We start from the raw sequence: 25,387 nt of genomic DNA on the forward strand, positions 1-25,387 counted from the left end.
AAAAGACTTAATACATCTTGGTGTATTTCGGGGAGTGACATTATGGTAGGGGAGCATGAAAGTCAATTCTTACATTCCTACTGGTTTTCTGATGTAACTAAAAATGAACTTGACTGCCATAGAACTTACTTTTACAGAACTGATGTCAAACCAGTGATGACCTAACCATAACCTTTATGAGCTTTTCTTCCCTGGGAAGATGCTTCTGTAACACTATATGAAAGTATGAGCTACCTATGTTGAGTGACATCTGTACTAAGGATGCTTGAAAGCCAGAAATGACTATCATAGCTCCAAGGTGGATAATGCGGATGGTAAGCTTAATTGGATAAGCTGTTCTGTTGCTAGATTTTAAAGGTCCGAAGTTGAACTTCATGTAGAAAACAACTCCCCATGAAATAGTCCATAAGCATCCTCCTCCTGAGAGACAAGGCTACTCCCAAAGGAAGCACAGAGAGGGGTGACGTTACTGGTAGGGCTTTTATGCTCCACATGCAGACAGTGGCCCATGTGAAAACTGGCAGAAAAGTCCTACTTAACAGGAGAAATTCAAGATTTCTCCAGCCTCAACACTGCTGGCAGCATTGCAAATCGGTATGTTACTTGGCAATGTATTATCAAGAGCCACCTAAACTCTCAAAGCCTTTGGCAGAGGGAATCCATCCATCATAAGGAACCACTGCAATTATTCAATTATAGTTCAATCATGTGATGGAATATTACCCAGCTTTTTAAAAAGATAGAAAGACAGAAATTAAAAAAAATTGTGCGTATAAGGCAAGTTGAAAATTTTATAAACTCTATTAGAACTATGTTAGGAAAATGAATAAACATGTACATTAAAAAGACACTGATCTGTATATAATAAAATGCTGACTTAGTGCCCATGGAGATGTCAGCTGTATAAAATCCATGTGTAGTAGTACACGTGCATCTTTATAACAACACACTAAAAACACAATTACTGTAATATGAGACTGCAATTATTTTTTATATTAAAAAAATGAGAACCATGTTCTAAGACTGGGAACAGGGCAAGGAAGTCCACTCTCACCACTCCTACTCAATATGGTACTAAAGGTCTCAACCATTACAATGGGCAAGAAAAAGAAAAAGCATTAAGATTAAAGAAGAGGAAGTAAAGTTTTCATCTATTTGCTAGTTACGTGATTGTTTCTGTAGGAAAACTTAAAGAATCTATAGACACCTACCAGAACTAGTATGTGAACTTATTAGCAAGGCTGCAGGATCCACAGTCACTGTGCAAAAATCAATTGTATTTTTACATATTAGCAGTAAGTAGCAACAAATTAAAAAACTTCCATTTGTAACTTCTGGAAAGCATAAAATACATGCAAGACCTGTGCAGTGGAAATTTTAAAATGCTGCTGAAAGAAATGAAAGACTGAAATAAGTGAAAAATATGATAAATTCATGGTGAAAAGACTCAGTTTTATGAAGACATAAACTATTCCTAAATTCACCTATAGACTGCATGTAATCCCAATAACCCAATCATTTTTTAATGAAAATTGATAAGCCCACTGTAAAATGTATAGGAAAACACCAATCATCTACAATATTCAGAGTAATAGTTACAAAAAACTGGATGGAGGGCTAACACTGTCTGACTTCAAAACTTAGCATCCAGCTAGTGATTAAGAGAGTATGGCACTGACAAACAGATCCATGAAACAAGAGGATTGCCAGAAAGAGACCCACACTTATACTGTCGCTTGGTCTTCAACAAAGCCACCAAAGCAACGGGTAAAAAAAAAAAGTTGTGTTGCTGTTCTTGTTTTTCAATCATGGTGCCAGAATAACTATATGTTCACAATGGAAAGAAGAAAATGAACCTTGACCCTTACTTCAAATCATATATGAATTGTAATTTCTTTTCTTTTTAAAAAAATTTTTAATGTTTTTTTTTTTTATTTACTTTTGAGAGAGACAGAGAGACAGCGTGAGCAGGGAAGGGTCAGATAGAGGGAGACACAGAATCTGAAGCAGGCTCCAGGCTTTGAGCTGTCAGCACAGAGCCCGACACGGAGCTCGAACCCGTGAACCGTGAGATCATGACCTGAGCCGAAGTCGGACGCTTTACCAACTGAGTCGCCCAGGCGTCCCATGAATTGTAATTTCAAATTTATCACAGATCTAACAGCTTTTGGAAGAAAACACTCAAAAATGTTTTGAGGTAGGCAAAAGTTTCTTAGACAGGACCCAGAGAGCAATAACTATAAAAGGAAAATATCAATACATTAGACATCATCAAAATTTAAGATGCCTGCTCATCAAAAGACACCACTAAGAAAATAAAGACGTAAACTACAATCCAGGGCAAAATATTTATGAAATATATATTCACAAAGGACCAATGCCCAGAATCCACTTTACAAATTCCCACAATCCAATAATAAAAAGGTAAACAACTCAATTAGTTGTGTACAGTAACCGGAACTCTTATGTTAACAGAAGAGTAAAATGGTACTGCAGTTAGGGCTACGAGTTTTTTTTTTTTTTTTTTACAAATAGTTTATTGTCAAATTGGTTTCCATATAACACCCAGTGCTCATNAGGGCTACGAGTTTCTAAGAAAACTAAAACATTCACCTACTTTATGACCCAGTAAATCCTCTCCTAAGTATTTTTCCAAGAAAAGTGGAAGCAAATGTCAACAACAAAAACTGTATAAGAATGATCATAGCAGCTTTACTCTTAAGGGCCAAAAATAGGCTATTTTCCTTCAATAAGGAGAATAAACCATGGTATATTCATACAATGAAGTATTAGCAATAAAAAGAAACAAGCTACTTATACTTGTTACAACATGAATAGAAAAAAATCCCTAAACTTTACGCAGAAAGAAGGCTTACACAAGAGTACAACTGTATGGCATCATTTATAAGAAGTTTTAGAAGAGGCAGAGTAATCTTTGGCAAAAAAAATTAGAACATGCAGTTAGCTCCAGGAGGCTGGGACAGGGATTGTCCAGGATGGGGGAAGGTTTTAGGATGATGGCAAGGTTTTTTGTTTGTTTGTTTAATCTCAAGAGGGGTTTGGGTTTGGGTTATACAGATGTAGGTATTTGCCAAAACTCAGCTAATATACACTTAAAATTTAATTATATGTGAATTTTACCTCAAAGGAAAAAATACTGTTAGGAATCATAGAATTCTGGTTAATGATATGCATACTGAAGTATTAGTTGAAAATGTACTGATGTCTGCAATTGTTTTTGAAATCCATAAAATAAGATGGGCTGATGAACAAATAGATGGATAGATAAGTGGAAAAACAGGCATAATAAAATGTTACTAATAAAATCTAGGTATGGATATATAAGAATTCCCTGTAAGTTTTATTTTTTCAATTTTTATGTTTAAATTTTTCCATAACAAAATGCTGAGGGAAAAACAGGTACCCGTGTTTTGACGTTGACAGAATATTATTTTTTATTTTTTTCCCCCATTTTCTAAGTTCTCTATCATGTGCTATAATCTATAATTTCAAACATCTTTAAAAGAGAGGAAACAATTTCCATTTATTAAAATAATCAAAAATAAATGTTTTCAAAACAAGTTAAAAATCTCACCTTAGATTCAATGAATGTTAAAATATTCACTATCTTGGGGCACCTGGGTGGCTCAGTCAGTTAAGCATCCGACTTCGGCTCAGGTCATGATCTCATGGTTTGTGAGTTCAAGCCCGACATCGGGCTCTGTGCTGACAGCTCAGAGTCTGGAGCCTGCCTTGGATTCTGTGTCTCCCTCTTTCTGCCTCTCCCCTGTTCACACTCTGTCTCTCTCTCTCTCAAAACAAATAAACATTAAAAAAAAATTAAGAAAAAAAATTCACCATCTTAAAACCTACTGTTATTTAACTCACGAAAAGCCTTACAATATTTACTGATGTAGCAAGACAATTTCTGAACGAATGAAAATGTTTTAAACTAATTCAATGTGGTGTGTATTTTTTTTTCTTTTAATGCCTTAAATTTTTCCTTGTACTCAAAAACCTCCGCCATATCGTACTGTGTAACGTGTGCTCATTAAAAGTACATCATTTCTTAGACTTTGTAATAACCTAGCCAGGCAACACTTCTTAGAAACCTGAGAGTTGGGTGTTTACTTCCAGAAGGGCTTTATCTTTAGATAAGCACAAGCTTTAAGCCAGGTGCTGGTCATTTGTGTCTTGTTAATTTCCAAAACAAACAGAGGAGAGTGCCATGCAATTTCCATTACACACACTTCACCATTAGTACCAGGGTTTATTAGCTTGACACTGCTCCAGGAATAATGGTTTCATTCCTCACTGAAATAAAATAATGTGTCACATAACTCAGCAATGCGGAACTTCTGAAAAATGTTGTCATGTTAAATACGGTCATATTTTTTAAGTCTCCATTATGCCAAACAAAGGCTGTCTGCGGTAGTGAACTCACTCTGGGCATGGAGAATTTTCACATGGGCCTCAGACTTACCTCATCGCTATGTCATACGATTCCGGGTGAATACAAGTTTGGTCCAGAGGATCTGGCTTCAGTGTAACATTTCCTGCAGTTTTGTTCTTCTTCTTGCCCTGCTTCTCGTTTGTGATTTCAACACCTGCTGAAGATGTCCCAGCAACTCCTTGAATTTGACCAGAAGATTCAGTTTGCTGACTACTACCACCATTTAAAGAGGCAAAGAGTGGGAGGGAAGGGAAGAAAAGAAAAGTCTTTAACGTGTGCTCATTTTTCTGCTGTACAAATACACACAAACAGCACATACATTCTGTAGAAATTATCATGTGTTTGCTGAAACACTGTTAACAGAGTTTCCTGTTACTTAGAGCCAAAAACATTCTTTACTGATTTAGCCTGTATAAGTGGCATTCTAGGAGAGAATAGAGGAAAAACACAGAGAAATAAATAAAAAGAGAAGGGAGAAGGAAAAGAGAAAACAATTTTCCAGAACTGAAGAAAAATACAAGTTTTCAAATTAAAAGAACCTACTGAGTACGAAATAGGATGAATGGAAAAAGACTCAGATCTGACATATTGTGGGGCAACTTTAGAATACAATTTAAGAAGCAGAAGAGAGAAAAATAAAATAGAATACTTCCCAAGGAACTAGAATCAGACTGGCATCAGACTTCTCACTGATAAACAGCAGATGCTAGAATACAGTGAACTGGTATCTTAAAAGTTCTGGGACAAAATGATTTTGAATTGAGAATCATATATCTCGCCAAACTAGCATTCAAATAGGAGGGCAAATTACAATCATTTTCAGACATGTAAGGACTAAAGCAGAACAGATATAATATACTCTCTCTGAAAAGAATTTAAGGATATACTCCAGCAAAAACAACAAATTTAAGAAGAGTGATAATGTGGGCTACAAGAAACAATGATGAGCACAGAAACTATAAAAACTTGCTACATTAAATAACTGCTCATGAATAATGTAAAAAAAAAAAAAATATATATAGGGGCACTGGGTGGCTTAGTAAGTTAAGCCTCCAATTCTTGGTTTTGGCTTAGGTCATGGTTTGTGAGTTTGAGCCCCAGGTTGGGCTCTGCACTGGCAGCATGGAGCCTACTTGGGATTCTCTGTCTCCCTCTCTTACTGCCCATCCCTCCACCCTCAAAATAAATAAATATTTAAAAAATATATATAGGACAGTCTGAAACCAAAATCCCAGGTCATCTCACCATGGGACATATAGTTGAAGGGAAGGCTGGGAAGAGTCCTAAGGTTCTAGTCTTTTCCAAGAGGAGGACAGAGACACCTATTAACTGCAGAGGCCAGTACAAATCACACTTAAAAATAATCATCAGAAGAAGACATACAACTTGAAATCACTAAGAGGAGATAAAAATGAGGTAGGAAAATAAGGAATACTTGTTAGCTGAGAAATCCAGCAGCATGAAAGGAAATCAGAAAGCATAATGAAGAGAAAATATCTGATAGGAGATTAAGTCCAAATGTATCGATAAATGTAATAAATGTGAGTATATTAATATAAAATTGAATAAAACCATGAAATTTACTGGTCTACAGAGTCGTATCAAAAATTAAATGTAACAGAAAGTTTGAAAATAAAAAAACACCAAGCATATTGAAAGGCAAATGTAGCAACACAAATAGCAAACAAGAGATTTCAAGGCAAAAAACACCTAATAAGATAGCAACAGTCCATTCTGAATAAAGGTATGATTTATCAAGAAGATGTAATAGTCGTGAATCTTCAAGTACTTCATTATCACTTGAAAAAATATAAGGCTTTAAAAGCAACTCAAATGTTCATCAATAGGGCACTGATTAAATTAAGCTATGGTTGATCCATAAACTAAATACTATGCAGACATCATAAATAATGATCTACATCTATATGTAATATGTGGAAAGAAAACCAAGATATATTATTGAAACGAACAAACCAAGTTTCAAATAGTTCTATAACACAATCCTTTCTGTATCCATTTTTTTTTAAGAGCATTGGAACAGAGGAGAGGGGCAGGGGAAGGGGAGGGAGGGAGAGAGAGAGAGAGGGAGGAAGAGNAGGAGGGAGAGGGAGGGACAGGGAGGGACAGGGAGAGAGAGGGAGAGGAAGGGAGGGAGGGAAGGGGGAAGAGAGAGGGAGAGAGGGAGAGAGAATCTTAAGTAGGCTCCACGCTCAGAGCAGCACCCATAACCCTGGGATCATGACCTGAGCTGAGAGCCACCCAGACCCCCTGAATTTTTAAATAATAAACACACAAGTTGATACAAGTATAAATTTACTTTCAGGAAGTAATATATAAGAAACTATTTGAAGTGAGAAGCTGAGGTGCCCTTTCCTTCTCATTTGTTTTTTTTTTATATAGTTCTAACCAAGGGTTCAAAAAAAACACATAAACTAAGAAAGCATGGGATTATTTTATCCTCAATTGTTCTTCATTTCTGGCTTCTGGGTTTTGTGGTTTGCTTAGTTAGAAAAGGCCTTCTCCCACTGCAATCCTCTGCAAAATTTACCCATGTTATCTTCTGGCACTTTTACCGTTTCACTTCTTTTTAAGTCTGTGATGCATCTGGGACTCATCTGGGCGCACCGTATGAGGCGGAACTACCGCTTCCCCTACACGTATCCGATTCCTGCCAGCTGTCCTAAAACCAGTGTTTGAAGCTTTACCTTTATCGTATACTAAATTCTGTCTCTATTTTGGTGAGTTTCAGACTTTATTCTGTTCTATTTCTACATCAACACCAAACAGTTATGTAACTATAATTTTATATTACTAATATTACTGTTATTATTAGTGGGGCTGGTTTTCCACTATTAGTCTTTGCCAAAACAAAGATTATTTTTCCATATTACTTTTGTCTTTTTATTATTTTTTATTTTTATTAAAATTTTTTTTAATGTTTATTTATTTTTGAGAGAGAGAGAGAGCACAAGCAGGGACGGTGCAGAGAGAGAGGAAGACACAGAATCCAAAGCAGGCTCCAGGCTCTGAGCTGTCGGCACAGAGCCCGACGTGGGCTTGAACTCACAAACCACAAGATACGACCTGAGCTGAAGTGGGCCGCTTAACGCACTGAGCCACCAGGAGCCCCTTATTATAATTTTGTCAAAAGAAAAAAAAAAAAACAAATGAAACAAGTAGTCCCAAAGTAGCAAGTACATAAAAACTATTCTTTCGTGATTACAAAATGCTAAGAAGTTTAGCCAAATTCTTTGCTTTTGTGCTATCGGGATTAGAAATTAAGAGCAAGAATTTAGCGCTTAATCTACACACAACTGACAATTATGCTTCAGTCATGTTTTCAAGGAGGAGGGAGCGGGGAGGTCCAACTCGACTTAGGAAAACAGTTGTCAGTATGAAGTTGTTGTTGTGACGTCTTCTTTGTCACCTCTTCTTGTACCAGTCCTTCCCACTTGTGATGCTCCAATCACACTGGCCTTAGTTTCATTTCCTGAATACACCAAATTTGGTGGTGCCTTAGGACCTTGCACACATACTGCACGCTCTGCCAATGCTTTCCTTCTAATCCCTGTGTGGTTAGCTCTTCACTTCATTCAAAATTCAGCTCAAATAACTTTTCAATGAATAACTCACATAAAGCAGTTGTGCAGCTCCCCAGGACAGTGTCATATCTCTCTGCTGTTTTAACTTATATAATATTTACTACCTCTGAAACTATTTATTTTACTAGTTTATTTTTTGTTTGTCTCATGTATTAAAATTTAACTTCACAAGAACAGGGAATTTGACGATTTGTCCACTGTTGGATTCCCAGTGCCTAGCAAAGATCAGAGTCAACACATCCTGAAGGACTGAACAAACGGACACCGAGGATTTAGGTCAGTCAGCAGGATGGGCAACAGTAACAGGGAAGGCTGGTAACAGAACCCAAAACAAATACTTTCATAATCACCTGCAAAATGTCCTAATATAATCCTGGTTGACTCTGATGAAGCCAGCACACTGTTGGAAAGATTTTGGACCCAGCCCTTTCACTTTTTTCAGCTGTTCTCGGTTGACAAAGGGCCCGTTTTTCTCTCGCCATTCAATAATGTTTTTGGCTCGGTTGGCATTGAGTCCTGCAATATGCCTAAAAAAAAAAATAAACAAAATGAATAATATGGTAGATGTAATAGTTCTAAGCATATTCAAAGAAAAGATCTCATCTGAAAAGTCAATGATAGGCATCATAAAAACAACTGCACTTACATACTGTCATGTGGCTCTAAGTTAAGGTAACCCAAAAGGGAGTTAAATAAAAAAGACAAAGGGGAAAGAGTTGTCCAAGAGGAGGCAAGGAGAAAAGAATTCAAAATAATGACAAAACCAGTAGCTGTCATAAAGAGGCTGGTAAACTGGTTAGCACTGGTGTAAGAAAAGAATTGTAACTCTATGCTATTCACGTTCTCTGTATTTCTGAATCAAGTAATAATTCTGCCTATTCCAGTTCAGGTTACAAAGTGAGTTAGCAACAAAAGTTACAATAGCTTCAGTTGTGTTGTACTACCCTCTTTTTTTTTTTTTTAATCAGACTATTCTCATTAACACAAAGACTTGGAACTATAGAAAGTCATGACTGTCCTGGTTGGTTTAAAAATATAAAAACTCTATCATTATTAGGCAGTTTGCTTGGTGTTAACTTTAAAAAATTATTATTTAAGAGATTCTTAATTCTATTATTGAACTTTATACATGAAATTATGGAATGTTTCTAGCTGTGGTAGAAAATCAACACCTTAAAATGTAAGGGGTATTTTCTGCTATACTAATCTCAAAGTAAAGAAGTCTAGGTCTTTTACAGAGGTCTGGAATTTCTTGCTGCATCAGCAGACTTGAGTAATAAATGCAAAACTATAAATGAAAAAAAGCAGCTCTTCTATAAGCACACTAAAAAAGGACAGACTACATAAGACGTGATTACAGTATGATAAAGATTTTGATATGTGACTTACAGATTTTCAAGGTAAAAATATGGTAACCATACCTTGAACTCTCAGAATTTATCTTCTGGTTACTGCCAGCTTTGACAGATGTATGCAAGAGACTGAACTAGTGAAAAATATCTACTCTCATGTGGTGGGCAACAGCTCTTTTCCATGTTAACCTTATTTAAATTCTATTAGCAACACTAATGCACTCAATGGTTACCATATGCTCTTCATTTTAGATTTGCGGTATTAAAAATGATAATGTGAATTGTTATAATTCTTTTTTCAAATGATGTCTTCCCCTTAAACTGATTACCTAAAGCAATGTTGGAACTCATAGGTTTTCTATACTTGACAACTTTATACATGTGTCCCCTTAGGGCGCCTGGGTGGCTCAGTCAGTTAAGCGTCCGACTTTGGCTCAGGTCATGATTTCACGGTTCGTGGGCTCGAGCCCTCTGTCGGGCTCTGTGCTGACAGCTAGCTCAGAGCCTGGAGCCTGTCTCTGGATTCTGTGTCTCCCTCTCTCTCTGACCCTCCCCTGCTCACACTGTCTCTATCTCTTTCTCAGAAATAAATTAAAAAAACATTAAAAAAATAAATAAAATATACATGTGTCCCCTTATTTGAGCTAAGTTTGAACTGAACAGCCGGTTAAACTGAGGATTCTGTGATCTTTAGCCACGGACCTCTTGTCTCACCTCAACAAAACTTCAGAACAGATGTTAATATCCACTCCCACAAAGCTGACACATTCTTCTACAACACTGTCCAGTGTTGCCTTGAGTAAAGTCTGAGATACATCATGCTAAAAAGACAAAAGATCAAAAGGTTAACCAAAAGTGAAAGACACGCAGGTTTTGGACTGTTCCATTATATACCTTTATCACTGGTAGCAGGCTGAGATACAACACAGTATATTTTTTCACTTTTCTTACACACTGTTAGCATGTAATTGAGCTGAGCTTAAGGAATCTATGTTTTTGTACTCTCTAAATCACTCATCCACCTCACCTCAGTGTAACAGCACCAATAATTTCCCCTTCCCCAGAATTCTGCCAGAACAGTGGTTCTCAAACTTTAGCTTGGTATCACAATCACCTTTAGGACTTGTTGAAACACAGGCTGATGCGGTGGGTCTGGGGCGGGGTCTGACACTTCGCATTAAGAAGCTCCCAGGTGGTGCTGTCGCTGCTGCTTTCAGGAGCACACTTTGAGACCTACTGGTCTCCATCATTCACACGCTGCCTGGTGGTGTTACCTTTACTCACCTGTGTGCTGTTTCCTTAGCTCCTCTTAGGAGATGACAGTGTAAAGTACGGTAGGAAGCAGTACACTAATGCACAAGTAGTCTGACAATAAATCAAACTCTGTTTCATCACACTGAAGATATGACTACTTATAAAAGGCATTGTTATTTTATGTGCCACTAGGAAAGAAACTACACTGCCTATTAAATCATGACACAGTGTTTTCTTATTCTGTGAAATTTTTACTTTTAAATACTGAAAGAATTCTTTTAGACTTAATTTACAAAGTTCTCCAATGATCTATTATACATAGATAAAAAGGAAAATATAAGCAATCTAAACTGGTAAAGGTATTTCTAAAATTTCTTCACATTCTGCATTCGACTCTTCTGAACCACTTTTTTACTCTGAGTCGTAGATGTCCAAGTTTTTCCTGTCAGTATTGTCATTTAACACTTAAGATCCTGGGTGATGCAGCATTTCCTGAAACAGTTATACTCCAGTCTCAGAGTTTCTTGAAAGCTTCTGATGCTCATTCTGTAAGCTGTGGTAGTAGTTCCACCTTAATCCGAACAGAAGGTATCAACAGAAGGGATTTTGGACTGCAACAAAACTCCTGTTCTTTCTTTAAAGGTCCTTAAATGTTTTACTGTTCAATAGTTTGTTGACTAAAAGAGTGAAGGGTCTGCAGGTCTGTTATGACTCCAGGATTAACAATCAAGTTCACACAGAAACTATACCATGATGTGCCCCGGGGCCAAAAGCAACTGTAAGACACCATTAAATTTGTTTGGGTTTTTTTTTTTTTTTGGACACCATTAATTGTTAAGCATCCTAATTTCAGAGATGTTAAAATGTAAGACAATGTGCATCTTAGTATTTATGAAACACAGTATTTGAAGGTAAATATTCGAGGGCTAACTGAAGCCAGATCACCACAACTGAGTACCTCATAATACACTTGATGTTATTAATAATTCTAAACTTAAAGATCCTCCAGTTGTTGTTCCCAGATGTGAAACTGTGGGTCAGCATCTTCTCCATTTGTCTCAAGGAAACAAGGTTAAGTTTGATAACCTTAAACTCTTAAAAGGACCACAGAGTAAACAGAATTCCTAGGTATTATAATTATACTATTACCTTTTAATAATAGAAGTTTTTGTTCTCGAAGACTGAAGGGTGCAGGAGTACCTTCCTATTTCAGAGATAACCTAGTTATCTAGGTCATAGCTAAAAATTACAGACATCATTTAAAAAATCCCAATAAGTAAACATAATTAAGAAAAGGATCATAAAGAAAAACCTAAGACCTTGCTGGGAACCTGATTAATTCTGAGCCACAACTTTTAAGAAGCTGGAGAGTCTTCTCGGCCTCAGTAGATGAGAAACAGCAAAAGGAAAAGAAGGCCTTTAAAAATGAGAGGGTAGGAGATGGCAGACCGTATGGTGGCAGGCACAATGACACGGACAAGAAAACATCTGAGGAAAGAGACAAGACTATAAACAAATAGGAAAAACTAAAAGTAATAGTTGGGAGCCGTTAGAATAAAGGCAAACCACCCCACATGTGTCACACCACACCAGGTGCTCGGTAAGCAGTCCCTGTAGCTGGCCAGTCTTGGTTGCCTATCCTACCTCTAGTCTCCAACCTTCTCTTCCTCTTTACAAACAGAAGTCTGACCATGTTCCATGCATCCGCCCCTTCTCTGGAAGGCCATATGATTTGGGGGGACTGGCTCCACTCCAGCAGATGATAACAACAGTAAAATCAATGGTTTTCAAACTGGGAGTTTTGATCAATTAGAGGGTCCCAAAGTTAATTTGGTGGCTGGCCAGCAGCATAGAAAAGTCAAGACAGAAATAACCCACATAGAGCATGTTGCACATATTCAACATGGAATAAACAGTTATCAATCATAATGCAGCCAGGTGAGGGTATCATGTAAGAGGGATACATAAATTGTCTAGGAACATATGTTTGTTCATGGTTATCTCATTGGATCTTTTAACACAGGACTGTCACAGATTGATGGAAAGATTAAAGAGTAACTTTACAGATTTATGAAGCAAAGTATCAAAGAAATTATGAGAAGTTTATCATCTGTTGGCAAAGTTCTGATTCTTTCAACCAAGTTTAGTCACCAAATGTCAGTGCATTTTTCAGAAAGGATGTTACTGAGTATAACATTTTTCTAATTATCAGCAATTGTAATATTTTAACTAAGTTAGCACAAGTTGGCCATAAGAACGCATAAACCCTGAAGAAAGAGAAAGAACAATGAAGTAAGCTCAACTACCAGATTTGGAAGTGTTAAGAGTGACAAAAATGAGAGAAAATGCCGATTCCATTCAACTGGAGGCACATTTTAAATAGAAAAAAAAAAGGGGGGTGCCTGGGTGGCTTAGTCGGTTAAGCGACCGACTTTCGCTTAGGTCATGATCTTGCGGTTCGTGGGTTCGAGCCCCATGTCGGGCTCTGTGCTGACTGCCAGCTCAGAGCTCAGAGCCTGGAGCCTGTTTCAGTCTGTCACTCCCTCTCTCTCTGACCCTCCCCTGCTCACGCTGTCTCTCTCTCTCCTAGAAATAAATAAAACATTAAAAAAAATAAAAAAAATAGAAAAAAAATAACTAAGATTTTAAACTTAAAAGTGATTTTACAAACATGCAAAATGATAAAAATGATCGACCCTAGATGGCATTGTTGATAATAACGTTCTTGTAGATGACAGTATAAAACCTGCAAAATTAAAAACCAAACAAAAACACTGGGAACATCCCCACCAAAATGGCTAAAACGCAAATGATGGAATATACCAAGTATTGGTAAGGATGTGAAGTAACTGGAATGCTCAAACCATCAGCACGTTTTAGGTTGGTTATGGAAGGCAAGGGAAGGCAGTTTTATGGGAGATTTATATTTTATGGTTTAAGTACAAATTCACATAAAACTGAATCACATATATTTACAGAATATAAAAATACATTCTTGTTCAATATAAATTAAGTCAAATAAACTGCAAAGGAATAAAAAACAGACAAGTTCCCAGAAACACAGAAATTGGCAAAAATGGGCTCAAGGAGAAGTAATAAAATCTGAAGAGACTTAAAACAAGAGATTCGATCAGTAATCAAAAGTCTCCCAAAAAAGAAAAGCCTAGGACCAGAGAGCTTGATGAATTCTACCAAACATTTAAAAAGAAATAACACTAATCCTTTTCAAACTCTTTTTGAAAATAGAAGAGAGGGGATCCCTTTCTAACTCATTCTATGAGGCCACCATTACTCTGAAGTCAAAGCCAAAGATAACATCAGTAAAGAAAACTATAGACCCATATTCCTTGTGAAGACCGGTGCGAACATCTTCAACAAAATACTAGCAAACAAAATCCTACTGTATATTAGAAGGATTAAACACCATGATATACATATGATGCATTCAGTATATGTAAACTCAAGACCCACACACGTATTTTTTTTTTTTTCAGGTGAAAAACACTTTCTCTTGGCATTTTTGGACTTTAAAAATTTTGAAGTAATCTCAAAGTCAGAGAAAAACTTGCAAGGAATTTCCTTAGCTTTCCCTCAAGTAAGCATATTGGCAAACAACAAAGACATCGTCTTTCATGCCACTGTAGAATAATCAAAATCAGAAAAGTTACCGTCAACGTATTATCTAATGTAGAGCCCATACTCAAATTTCATCAATTGTCCCAATTGTACTTTACAGTATTTTTCCTCCCCATCCAGAATCCAATCCAGCATCATACACTACATTTAGTTGTGGAGAATTCACTCAGGTGTCTTATCTGCATGAATTATCACTGTGTGACCTATTTATGTGAAAAGCATTTTCAATTTTTTAAAATTATGTATTTTTTTCAAAAAACTTTAATGTTTACTTATTTTTGAGAGAGTGACAGAGCATGAGCAGAGGAGGGAGAGACAGAGGGAGACACAGAAGCCAAAGCAGGCTGCAGGCTCTGAGCTGTCAGCACAGATCCCGGCATGGTGCTTGAACCCACAAACTGTGAGAAGATCATGACCTGAGCAGAAGTCAGATGCCCAACCAACTGAGCCACCCAGGTGCCCCAAATTATGTCTTTTTAAAATGTTTGTTTATTTATTTTGAGAGACAGAGAGTGTGAGTGGGGGAGGGACAGAGAGAGAGGGGAGGAAGAGAATCCCACAGCATAGAGCCCGATGCGGGGCTCAATCCCACAAACTGTGAGATCAAGACCTGACCAGAAATCAAGAGTAAGATGCTCAACTACCTGAGCCATCCAGATGCTCCATATTTTCAATTTTGATTAAATCAAAACTTAAAAGAGTAGGCTCAATAGTGTACCATATATGCTCATTGTCCTCATGTATTCTAGACTGGAACAAATTCATGAACCTGATACCTATCCACTGAATGAAATCTTCCCAATTTTTTGTATTTGAGAGTTAAAACCTTATATTTAATTAAAAGAAAATGGTATTTAACTTTACCATAGGTATAAGGGTATTATTTTGAGAAGCTTTTATTTTGAATTATGTTTAATTATGAAAGACATACACATATACACAAATACATGTGTGATGGGTATCTCAGCTATTGTATAAAATGTATTTCCTACTATGTATCATGATCAGAAGGTATGAGAAATAATGGTCTAAGCCAGTCATAGTGGTCCCATTCCATTTATTCAATGACGGAAAATGAAATACGATGGTAAATCAGCTGAGGGCTTCAGAAGAAACCTTCTTTACTGAAAGGTTAAAGAATAACTTAAAGACCCTTGTATAGAGAGCCTTATGAAGAGCTGGATCTTTTCTTCTTTTCATTCAAGTATGACTACTAGAGCCAGGGTAAGCACTGTATCATGTGATTGGGACTAGTTTTAGGACAGAGCTGACTCAGTGAGGATGGCAGGTGGCACACACGGCCGGAATTTAGTTCTTCATGATACTCTTGAGATTTTATATTAACCAGTTCCGAACTCACCCCTCCTCTGACCTTCTTGTAATGAAATTTCCTTACTATTTAATAAAGAATAATAAATTTACTTATTGTTCAAGCCATGTGGAGTTGGGATCTCTGATGTTTTTCTAACTGCAGCAGTTATTTTATCCAGGGGCTCAAGGTCTAGTGGGAAGGTGTGAGACAATAAAAACAGCAACCAATAACCTTACTACCAAAAACCCTTGAGATTATACTGTCAGGCACTGTTATAAGGCTTTATAATATTATTTAATTTAATCCTTACAACAACTGTACAAAATGTGCATGTACTATAATGTAGCATCTTCATATGTTATTCTAAGGAAATAGATATGTCCAAAGATAGGATGTGTGTGTGTGCGTACACGCAATCTAAAAATCTACCCAGATGGGACTGATACAAATACATTAGGAAAGAGTCACCACTGTGAACTATTATAAAGTCATTAAAACATGTAAGTTAGAGAAACTATTTTGCCAAAACACCCTGTAAGGTAACCTGTGCAGTTCAGATATGTTTTACTTCCTCTAGCGGGGAGACTTATGTTAAGAAAAATTTCTGCAAGAATCGCTGTGATTTCTAATGCTGGATTTTGCCTACATTCTTCCCCCACTTTTTGCTTAGGAAAAGTTCTAAAGATTTAACACTATTTGCTAAAAGTACAAATCAGCTACCCTTAGGGGAGGAAATAATGAACAAAGTTCCATATTGTCTCCACAACAGGATCTGTTTGGCAGTAAGGCCGAGGCATTGATTTTGTCATTCTAGAAACATTTTCTGAGCAACTATTATGTATCAGGCACTGTGCTGGCTGCGCTGGGTGTTGTGAGTGCCGGAAAAAGCATATGAAGTGCACAGCTCTACGAAGCCCAGCGGGCAGCTGCTGAGAGCGGAGATGAGGCGGACCTCCCTACGGACGGGCGTGAGTAGAAAAGCAAGAGGACCCCTGGGCTGACCGTGCTAATGGTCAAGGACCGGATGCCAGAAAAATGAATTGCTCCATTTTTAAAAAAAAAGTTATCTAACTGAAATGTTTGGATAAGTTATTTGAGTTGTATAAACAGTCTGTTTCAAATTCTAGGAAATATTGTTTGGGCCATTTTTACCTAAAATTTATGAGATTTTAGGAATATAAGCACTCATTCATGCCAGTCAGCTTTTTTGAGGTCAGAATCCACACTTTTATTATTACTCTACCACAAACTTCTGAAGAATTGCTGATCTAAACTGCTCTCTCTCTTTTTTTTTTCTGTCCTGAAACACTAAAATGATCTCACAACTATTTTTAAAAAGTCCTTCCAGATGAAACTTTGTGGACTATAACTTCTATAGCAGTGAAACTGCACTTTGCATATTCCATATTAAACTTTAAATTTATTCCCAAGTTGTTTTCCCTATAATATCCTAGGTATTTTCTTTAGAAATTATCACTCACTCATGGCTGTTCCTGCCTATTACTCTTATCATAATACAAAATGCAGTGAGAAATGAAAGATGCAAATACACTTTACAAGGAAAGTCTAGCCACTAGCATAAAGAAAGTTGACTTCTTCGTCTTGCATCTACTTTTCTTTGACATTTGACAGTTTAAAAAAGTCATCTAGGGGAGTGCATGTGGATGATCCATGAAAGGCAGAACTGACAGAAGAATGGAAACATTTTAGAAAACAGAGTACGTGCTTAAGAGTAGCTGCTTCTCCTACTTCTTCAAAGCCAGTACACAATATACTCCCTTTAAAGACTAAGACAATGTTCAGCACCATAGAAATACTGTATTTAACTTTCTAAAAACCTATCTGTTCTAGATCTACTGGATCAGAGATATTTACATGTAATGAGACAAATACTCTAGATATAAGGCATTAAAGTATTTCTTCATAAACGCATTCTTTTCAAAACAGTTTGAACGCTAACAGAATATTTTTATTTTTAAATGAATAAACTATACAGTGAACAATTCACTGTGCTCATGGGGCTCTGGGAATTAAGATGGCAAAGGGCATTCATTAGTCTTTCGGCACGGGAGGGATTTTTTTCCAGACCTGGAAATATGAAGTATGGCCAGTGGTCATGAGAGAGGGAAAAAACAACAGAGGAAGAGATTCTCTTTGTAAATCCTCCTCCCTTAATAAATCACATGGAAGGTAAGCTGAACACTCCTTTATTGCTAACTCAGTATTTAGGCATCCCGTTTGCATTAACTTACAGTATTTAACGTAAACCAATTTATTCAAGCCAACCTGACAGAAAGATCCCTGGGATGACTGTCTTCTTTGTTCTGCACAAGACAAATGGAAACTAATTTTTAGAACCCAACCTTCTACCCTGACTCTAGGGCTAGAGGAGCCCCGCTCTTAAGGCAGGGGTCTTCTGGGGGTCTCAAAGGAGTGCCTACAGTTCTCCCAGTGGCAGTGTCTTCCCACTCTGGATGGCCAGAGCTCCTGAGCTTCCAGGGCACTGTATACCCTCTGCAATCTCCACTCAGCTCACAAAGCCCCAGCAGCTTTTCTGTGCTAGGCCTAGGGAGCCTCCGTCTCCATGTGTGCACCTTACTATCTGGTCAAAGACATTCTGAAAACCAAAGCAAGGCTTCTACTTTATTTATAATTGAGTAATTCGTACCAGAGTATTTTTCCAGTCATAAACAACTAGAAAGCTGGCCATAATAGATCTAATTTTAGATGTCAGACAATAGGCAGTGCAGCCCTATGATTCTAGAGAGAGGGGAGCCACACGAGTGGAGTCCCACAGTTGCCCACGATCTGTCTGCCTTTGTAGACGGTGGCACGGGGAGGTGGCTAGCAGAGCACAGCCATCTCACTGAGCTGGGGAAGCAAAGATTAGAATTGGGGCCAGCTGAAGTTACTGGACTTTTAAGAGGGGGATACCAGAGAGAATGGAGCTTGGAGCTTTGAAGAGCAGAACTCCAGAAATCTGTATGATGCTCTAAAAGGATTTACGTAAAGGCTAAGCAGCATACACCCAGCGCACCAGGACAAGACTCTACAAGACGAGGTGGAACACAGCTGCCTGGGGGTCTGGGCTATGCACACAGTCCTGGAAATCCACAGAACTGGAGACACAGAATGTCCCTATCAGCCACCGTGGGGAACCTCAATGAACACCCAGATATTCCACTGACACTCTAGAAAGAACAGGCCTTAGAAGTGGGGCTATTCTAGTCCTAGAGTAGGGGTGATTCTACACCCATCCTAACAAACTTTAGGAAACAATCCTTGTCCAGATAGGTTCACTGGTGTATTCTACCAAACATGTAAGGGAGTAACTATACCAATTCTCTACAATTTCCTCGAGAAAACAGCAGATTTATTCATACAGATCTTACTTGAATTATAATGGGGTTACATCCCTATAAGCCCATCAGAAGTTGAAAATATCAGTAAGTCAAAAGTGCATTTAATACACCTAACCTACTAACATGATAGCTTAGCCTAACCTATTTTACACATGCTCAGAACACTTACATTAGCCTACAGCTGGGCAAAATCCTCTAACGCAAAGACTATTTTTAATAAAGTGTTAAATATCTCCTGTAATTCATTGTATACTGTCCTGAAGGTGAAAAACAGAATGTCCGTACAGGTACAGAATGGTGGGAAACATCCGTTGCTTACCCGCAGGCTCACATGGCTAATTGGGAGCTGTGCTTTCTGCAGCTGCCCGGTATCACAAGAGCATCATACCCCATGATGCCAGCTCAGGAAAAGATGACTACTCAAAATTCCAAGTATGGTTTCTACTGCAACTGTACTGCTTTCACACCACCTTAAAGTTGAAAGACCCTAAGTCAAACCACTGTCAATAGGGTACTCTCTGTCAAGACTTGAAAACAACCAAGATGTTCTTCAGGAGGTGAATGGATAAACTGTGGCACATCCAGCCAATGCAATATTAATCAGTGCTAAAGAGAGATGTGCCATCAAGCCATGATAAGATACGGAGGAACCTTAAATACGTATTACTACATGAAAGAAGCCAATCTAAAAAGGCTACACATCATATGGTTCTACCTCTACTGAATTATGGAAGAGGAAAAACTATGCAGATAATATAGAGATGAGTGCCTATGAGGGGAAGAGGGAGGAATCGGCACAGGACAGAGGATTTTTAGGGCAGTAAAACTGCTTTGTACACTATAATGGTGGATACATGTCATTATACAGATGTCAAGACCCATAGAATATATAATACTAAAAGAGAATCTTCATATAAATTGTAGACTTTGGGTGATATTAATGTGTCAATTGTAACAAATGGACTAATCTGGTACAAGAAGTTGATAGCGAGGAAGATAGTGCATATGAGGAGACAAGTTATGAAAACTCTGTCTTTCCATTCAATTTTATTACAAACCTAAAAATTGTTTTAGAAATCAAGTTTTTAAAGTTTAAAGTTTATTACCAACCAACAAACAAACAAAACCCCCCACAACATTCCTTATAAGATTCAATCTGATGTGACAGAAAATTAGCCGATTACTGGAATAAAATTCAATACTATTTAAAAGAAGACAACAAAATTTGTAATCTCAACATCATCACAATGTCCACCATACAGTAAAAAAATAACTAGACAAAGAAGCAGGCAAATATGTCCCATAACAGAATGGGAGTGGAGAACCATTAATAAATAGAAACCACCCTAGGATAAACCCAGATATTGAAAATAGTAGACAAGAACTTTCATGTTCTTCAAACTCATGCAGCTCCAAGATGTACAGGAAATATGGTCATAAATGAATAGATACAAAATAGCAGAAGATAAATGGAAACTAAAATAAATAACAAAATGGAAATTCTAGACCTGAGAACATAGTCTCTGAAATGAAAAAAATTACTGGACAGGTTTAACAGCAGACTGGAGATAAGCAGAAAAAGGGTCCCTGAACGTGAAGAGAGATAACAGAAATCATCCTATCTGAAGGACAGAGATAAAGTAGAGATGGGAGGAAGCAGAACCTTCATAGCCTCAGTGACAACATCAAAACATTTAAATACGTATAATTGAAAAGAAGAGAGAATAGGTTATGTAAATATTTGGAAAAAGTCATGACCAAAATTCCCAAAATACTTGGAAAAATGTAATGTATAGATCAAAGAAGCTCCTGAAGAATCTCAAGAAGGGTACATATTAAGAAAGCCACATCTATGGATATTATAGTCAAACTACTGGAAAATAAAGATAAAGAGAAAACTGTAAAGGCAGGCAGAAAGGAAGGACACATTACATATAAGGGACAATCACAGGAGAAACGGCTAACTTATCAGAAACAACAGAGGCCAGAGATGAAGAAAGGACATCTTTAAAGTGCTGCATTAAAAAACAAGACTCAAAATTAAAAACACCAAATTCTGTATCTTTCAAGAAGGAAAAATAAAGGTATTTTAAGGTAGATGAGAACTCACTGCCAGCAGACTTGTACTACAAAAAATGTTAAAGGGAATTCCTCAGAGTAAGGAAAACTGATACCAGATGGTAAATATGATAACTATATAATTGAGTAGGTTCTAATTTTATTTAAGAGACATATGACCATTCAAAGCAAAAATTATAGAATATTTTGGGATATATATATGAAAACAATTACACAAAGAATGAAGGGTAGTGAGGTGGTATAATATTAAACTCTAAGTAGACTATGAAAAGAATATAAATTATAATCACTAACCACCAAAAAATAAAAAGTAGAGGTGAAAATTTAGTAAAAGCATTAAAGTAGAAAACTAAAAATTATTTCATTTTCTGGTAAAATAAGGCAGAGAAGGAAGAGAGGCTAGAAAACAGATGGGATATATAGAAAACAAACAGCAAAATTGTAAACTTTAATTCAACCATAATAGTACACTAAATGTTAATGAAGTAAATGCTTCTATTAAAAGGCTAAAGATTGTCAATCAAGATACATTTCATGTTGTCCACAAGAGACACCCAGTAAATATAAAGAAACAAATAGGTTGGAAGTAAAAGGATAGAAAGAAATATACTATGCAAATATTAAGACTACAACGACTAGAATGGATATATTAATATTAATATTAGACAATATTAATATTAATATTAGACAATATTAATATTAATATTAGACAAGAAAGACTTCAACACAAATGCTTACTACCTAATTACAGAGCTTCAAAATACTTGCAGCAATTCCACTGCTAAGTGTTTACCTAAGGGGAAAATTTTTTTTTTCACCTAAGGGAAAATTTTAAATATGCTCTTCCAAACCTTGTACAAAATGTTTATGGCAATTTTGTTGATTAATAATAATAAAACAAACAAACAGAAAACCCCAAAACTAGGAATAGCCCAGGTGTCCATTAATAAGAGAATGGATTCAAAATGTAGTTATTTTCATATTATGGAATACTATTCTGCAATTAGAAGAACAAACTACTGATACATCCAAAACCATGGATGAATCTCACACACAGGCTGATTGGAAGAACTTGGGTGCACTGGACTACACATTATATGATTCCATTTATGTAAAATTCTAGAACAGACAAAACTAATGTGTGGTGAAAACATTTGTGCTCTGTGTGTGAGAAGGGACAGGAGTAAATTTTCTTGGATGAGAGTAAAGTTCTACATCTTGATCTACATGGGTTACACATTTGTCGAAAGTTATTGCATTGTATAACGTTGCCCTTTTTTGTATGTAGATTATATCTTACAAGAAAAGAAAAAAGAATGGTAAACAAATAAAAATACAAGCTAAGTTTCTGAATCATTAAGCTGGGAACAGTGATGCTCTTAACTACGGATTGGTCTCAGGATTCATATCTCTGGAACAGGTGGCTGGGATACAAAATATAGACCACTTCTGGTTTTTGTTCTTCGGAATCTGATGGTAGATGTTCTTCCTAGATATCTCGCCTCTTGAACCTAAAAGGTAATTCTTTTTTGCATAAAGAAATTTGCAAATCCAGAATCATCCTCAGCATAGCTTTAGTAGGCCACATAGGAAGTTAGTGACAAATGCATGCAGTTAGATGGCACAGACTTGCTAATTAGCTGCCTGTTAGTTCTCATTCCATAATCATTAACACAAAATACTGATCCTGCCCCCAAAAGTTATCATAATGATTAATATCTGAATAGAATATGTAACTTCTTTACAAATCATGAAGCTAAAAAATGAGTCTTTGCTATCATGCTAGTTCAGTGTTAAATTTTTAATCTGGTTTGGCTTTCATTTTGTCTTCTGGCAGGTGCTCTTATGTCCCCTAGTGGATACAGGTCGATATGGTAGAGGAAAGATAAGGGCAGTACTGGCTAAGTAAAGGTCCATAAATCCTGAAGGCCTGCCTTGCTCACATGCTTTTGCAAACCAAGGCCTCATACCGCCTAATTTACCATAAAAAAAGAAAAACATTAACACATCTGAACTGGACCACACCTACCTGCCCCATGTGTGGTCACATACAGGACCTGGGCTAAAACATAATCCTGGTTCATGACATACGCATGAACAAATGCATACCAATTAGCTAGACATTTTGACTTGACATAATACAAAGAAGTCGGCATTTCCACCGTAAATCTCTATTTTTAAAGATTTATAGCTTAGTCATAAAAGCAGACTTTAGAAAAATTTAGGGTGCAAACATTTAGCCACAAGAGAGAAATTTCCTTTTTAATAAATTAAAACTAAAACAGTGTGTAGAAAATCTGATATGAAACTTGTGTGTGTGTGTGAGAGAGAGAGAGAGACAGAGACAGAGACAAAGAGAGAGAGATCCTTGTGCACAGAAACTTTGACAGCCTACTATTTAAACTGTTAGGTGGGGACAGGGGGTAGGGATAAAAGAGGGATATAATGTAAAGTAATAAAAAATGTTTCTTCCTCCCCAAATTTTGGAAGCTAGGTTCCCTGTGTTTCCAGTAATAAACTCTAAAGATACAGGTCTTCTCAAACTCACATACATATACTCATATGTGGCCACGCATACTATGAGTTGGCTTAATACTATACATTGCACTTAATATTTAATACACTTAATACTGATACATTAACACTATGGGCAGGACATTCCTCTTAATTACACCTGAGGCTGACACCACCATCACAGGATCTACGCTCATGTATTTCCACAGGGGTGAAGCATTAATATGGTAAGGCAAGGTTCCCTTTGGTTTGCATGTCCCCTGCCTCTGTACTACTATGGCTAAGAGCCCAGGAGCTCCACAGAATCTGAAACAATTACTCTGCACCCAGCCTTCTGCAGTGGAAGTGAAGACAGGGTTCCCAGACTCCATCCTCTACACCACTTTTATCCCCAGGTCCTTTTTTATTTTTATTTAAAGTACTTATCATCCACTACACATGGGTTTGGTGTGTGTGTGTGTGTGTGTGTGTGTATAAAATAGAGAATTTATAAATATATACATATATATTTCATTCATGTCTATATCCTGGCACACAATAGGTGCTCAATCCTACTACTGTTTTAGTTTGCCTTTCCTTGAGCACTGGTTTAGTTGAGAATCTCTTTGTGTGTCTGCTAGCCAGTTAGACTTTTCTCTGTATTCCCACTTCCTAACCCTATGCTCCTTACTTAGTACATGGTGGAGACTCAATAAATTACAACTTCATTGCATAAAGGAAGGAACAATCAAGAGCCAATTTCTGGCAGTTTTGCTTTTGGATTCTTCTTGAGGAAGCTGGGAATTTGGTTTAGGAAAAAGAGTTGCGTTAAAATAAAAGGAGATACCAGGGATGAGAGACTGAGTAAGGGCATGACAGTAGTATGATCCACATTCATATTATCGGAGAACTGTTCTAGCAAGCACCATTCAACAGCATGCTCAGGTGAAATCTGAAAATGTAATCTGAGATGCCCTAACATGGCAATATTAGGACTGACCATGGTCACAGGGTCTCTCATTCCAAGCCACCAAATCCTCTGGCCAACAGTGTCTGGTAGGTTTCTAGGTCAAAAACAGTTCTTGTTAACTCACAGACTAATCTCCGAGGCTATTAATTAGAAAAGCTTAAGTCTGTCTTCTCTTGGGAACTGAATTAAACTTAAACTTCTGCCATTTTGAACATAAGCTAAAGTACAGCATCCTGTCACACAATGAAAGAAGACCAAAGAAGCCGAGAGATTTGACCTAGAATGTAATGAAATCTTTAGAAAGTCCTGATGTGTAAGCTCCCAGGTCCAGATTTCTGAGACTCATTCATAGAACTCCATTTGCCATGGGCAATCTCATCACCAGCATGAATAAAAATGGATTTAGGCACCTTTACCAGGAAGAAAGGTCAAAGAGCCTACTTTGATACAGCTACATACCTTAATATAGCTAATAGGTTTGGGGACAAAATAATTTTTTTAATGTTTATTTATTTTGGGGGGGCGGGAGGACAGAGTATGAGCAAGGGAGGAGCAGAGAGACAGGGAGACACAGAATTCAAAGCAGGTTCCAGGTTCCGAGCTGTCAGCACAGGGCCTGATGCAGGGATTAAAAACTCACAAACTATGATATCATGACCTGAGCCGGAGTCGGACGCTTAACTGACTGGGCCACTCAGGTGCCCCGGGGACAAAATACTTTTGATATGAAGACATGTTACATTTACACACAATCTTTTCTTTAAGGTTCAAGGTAGTATAATGACTCATATTCGCAAGATCTCTCTGTGGGTCATTGCAGAACTGGCCAAAATCAAACCCATTTGATCCATAGAGTAATTGGGCCATGCACAAG

At 37.2% G+C, this 25,387-nt stretch overlaps 1 protein-coding gene across 3 annotated transcripts in view; it reads right to left on the bottom strand.

The window, feature by feature from the left end:
- SRBD1 (S1 RNA binding domain 1) overlaps positions 1-25,387 on the bottom strand; it is a 192,153-nt gene that overhangs the window by 19,088 nt on the left and 147,678 nt on the right. For 2 of the 3 annotated variants that reach the window (XM_077749284.1, XM_077749286.1), the window contains exons 17-19: positions 10,122-10,228; positions 8,406-8,582; positions 4,484-4,666 (exon numbers count right to left, since the gene is read on the bottom strand). In XM_077749284.1, coding sequence (XP_077605410.1) covers positions 4,484-4,666; positions 8,406-8,582; positions 10,122-10,228 — 467 coding nt within the window. The remainder of the gene's footprint in view (positions 1-4,483; positions 4,667-8,405; positions 8,583-10,121; positions 10,229-25,387) is intronic. The other variant, XM_077749285.1, reaches the window with a different exon arrangement.

The sequence above is a fragment of the Crocuta crocuta genome, unplaced genomic scaffold (genome assembly GCF_008692635.1).
Source record: "Crocuta crocuta isolate KB4526 unplaced genomic scaffold, BGI_CrCroc_1.0 scaffold118, whole genome shotgun sequence".
In the NCBI taxonomy this organism is placed as follows: domain Eukaryota; kingdom Metazoa; phylum Chordata; class Mammalia; order Carnivora; family Hyaenidae; genus Crocuta; species Crocuta crocuta.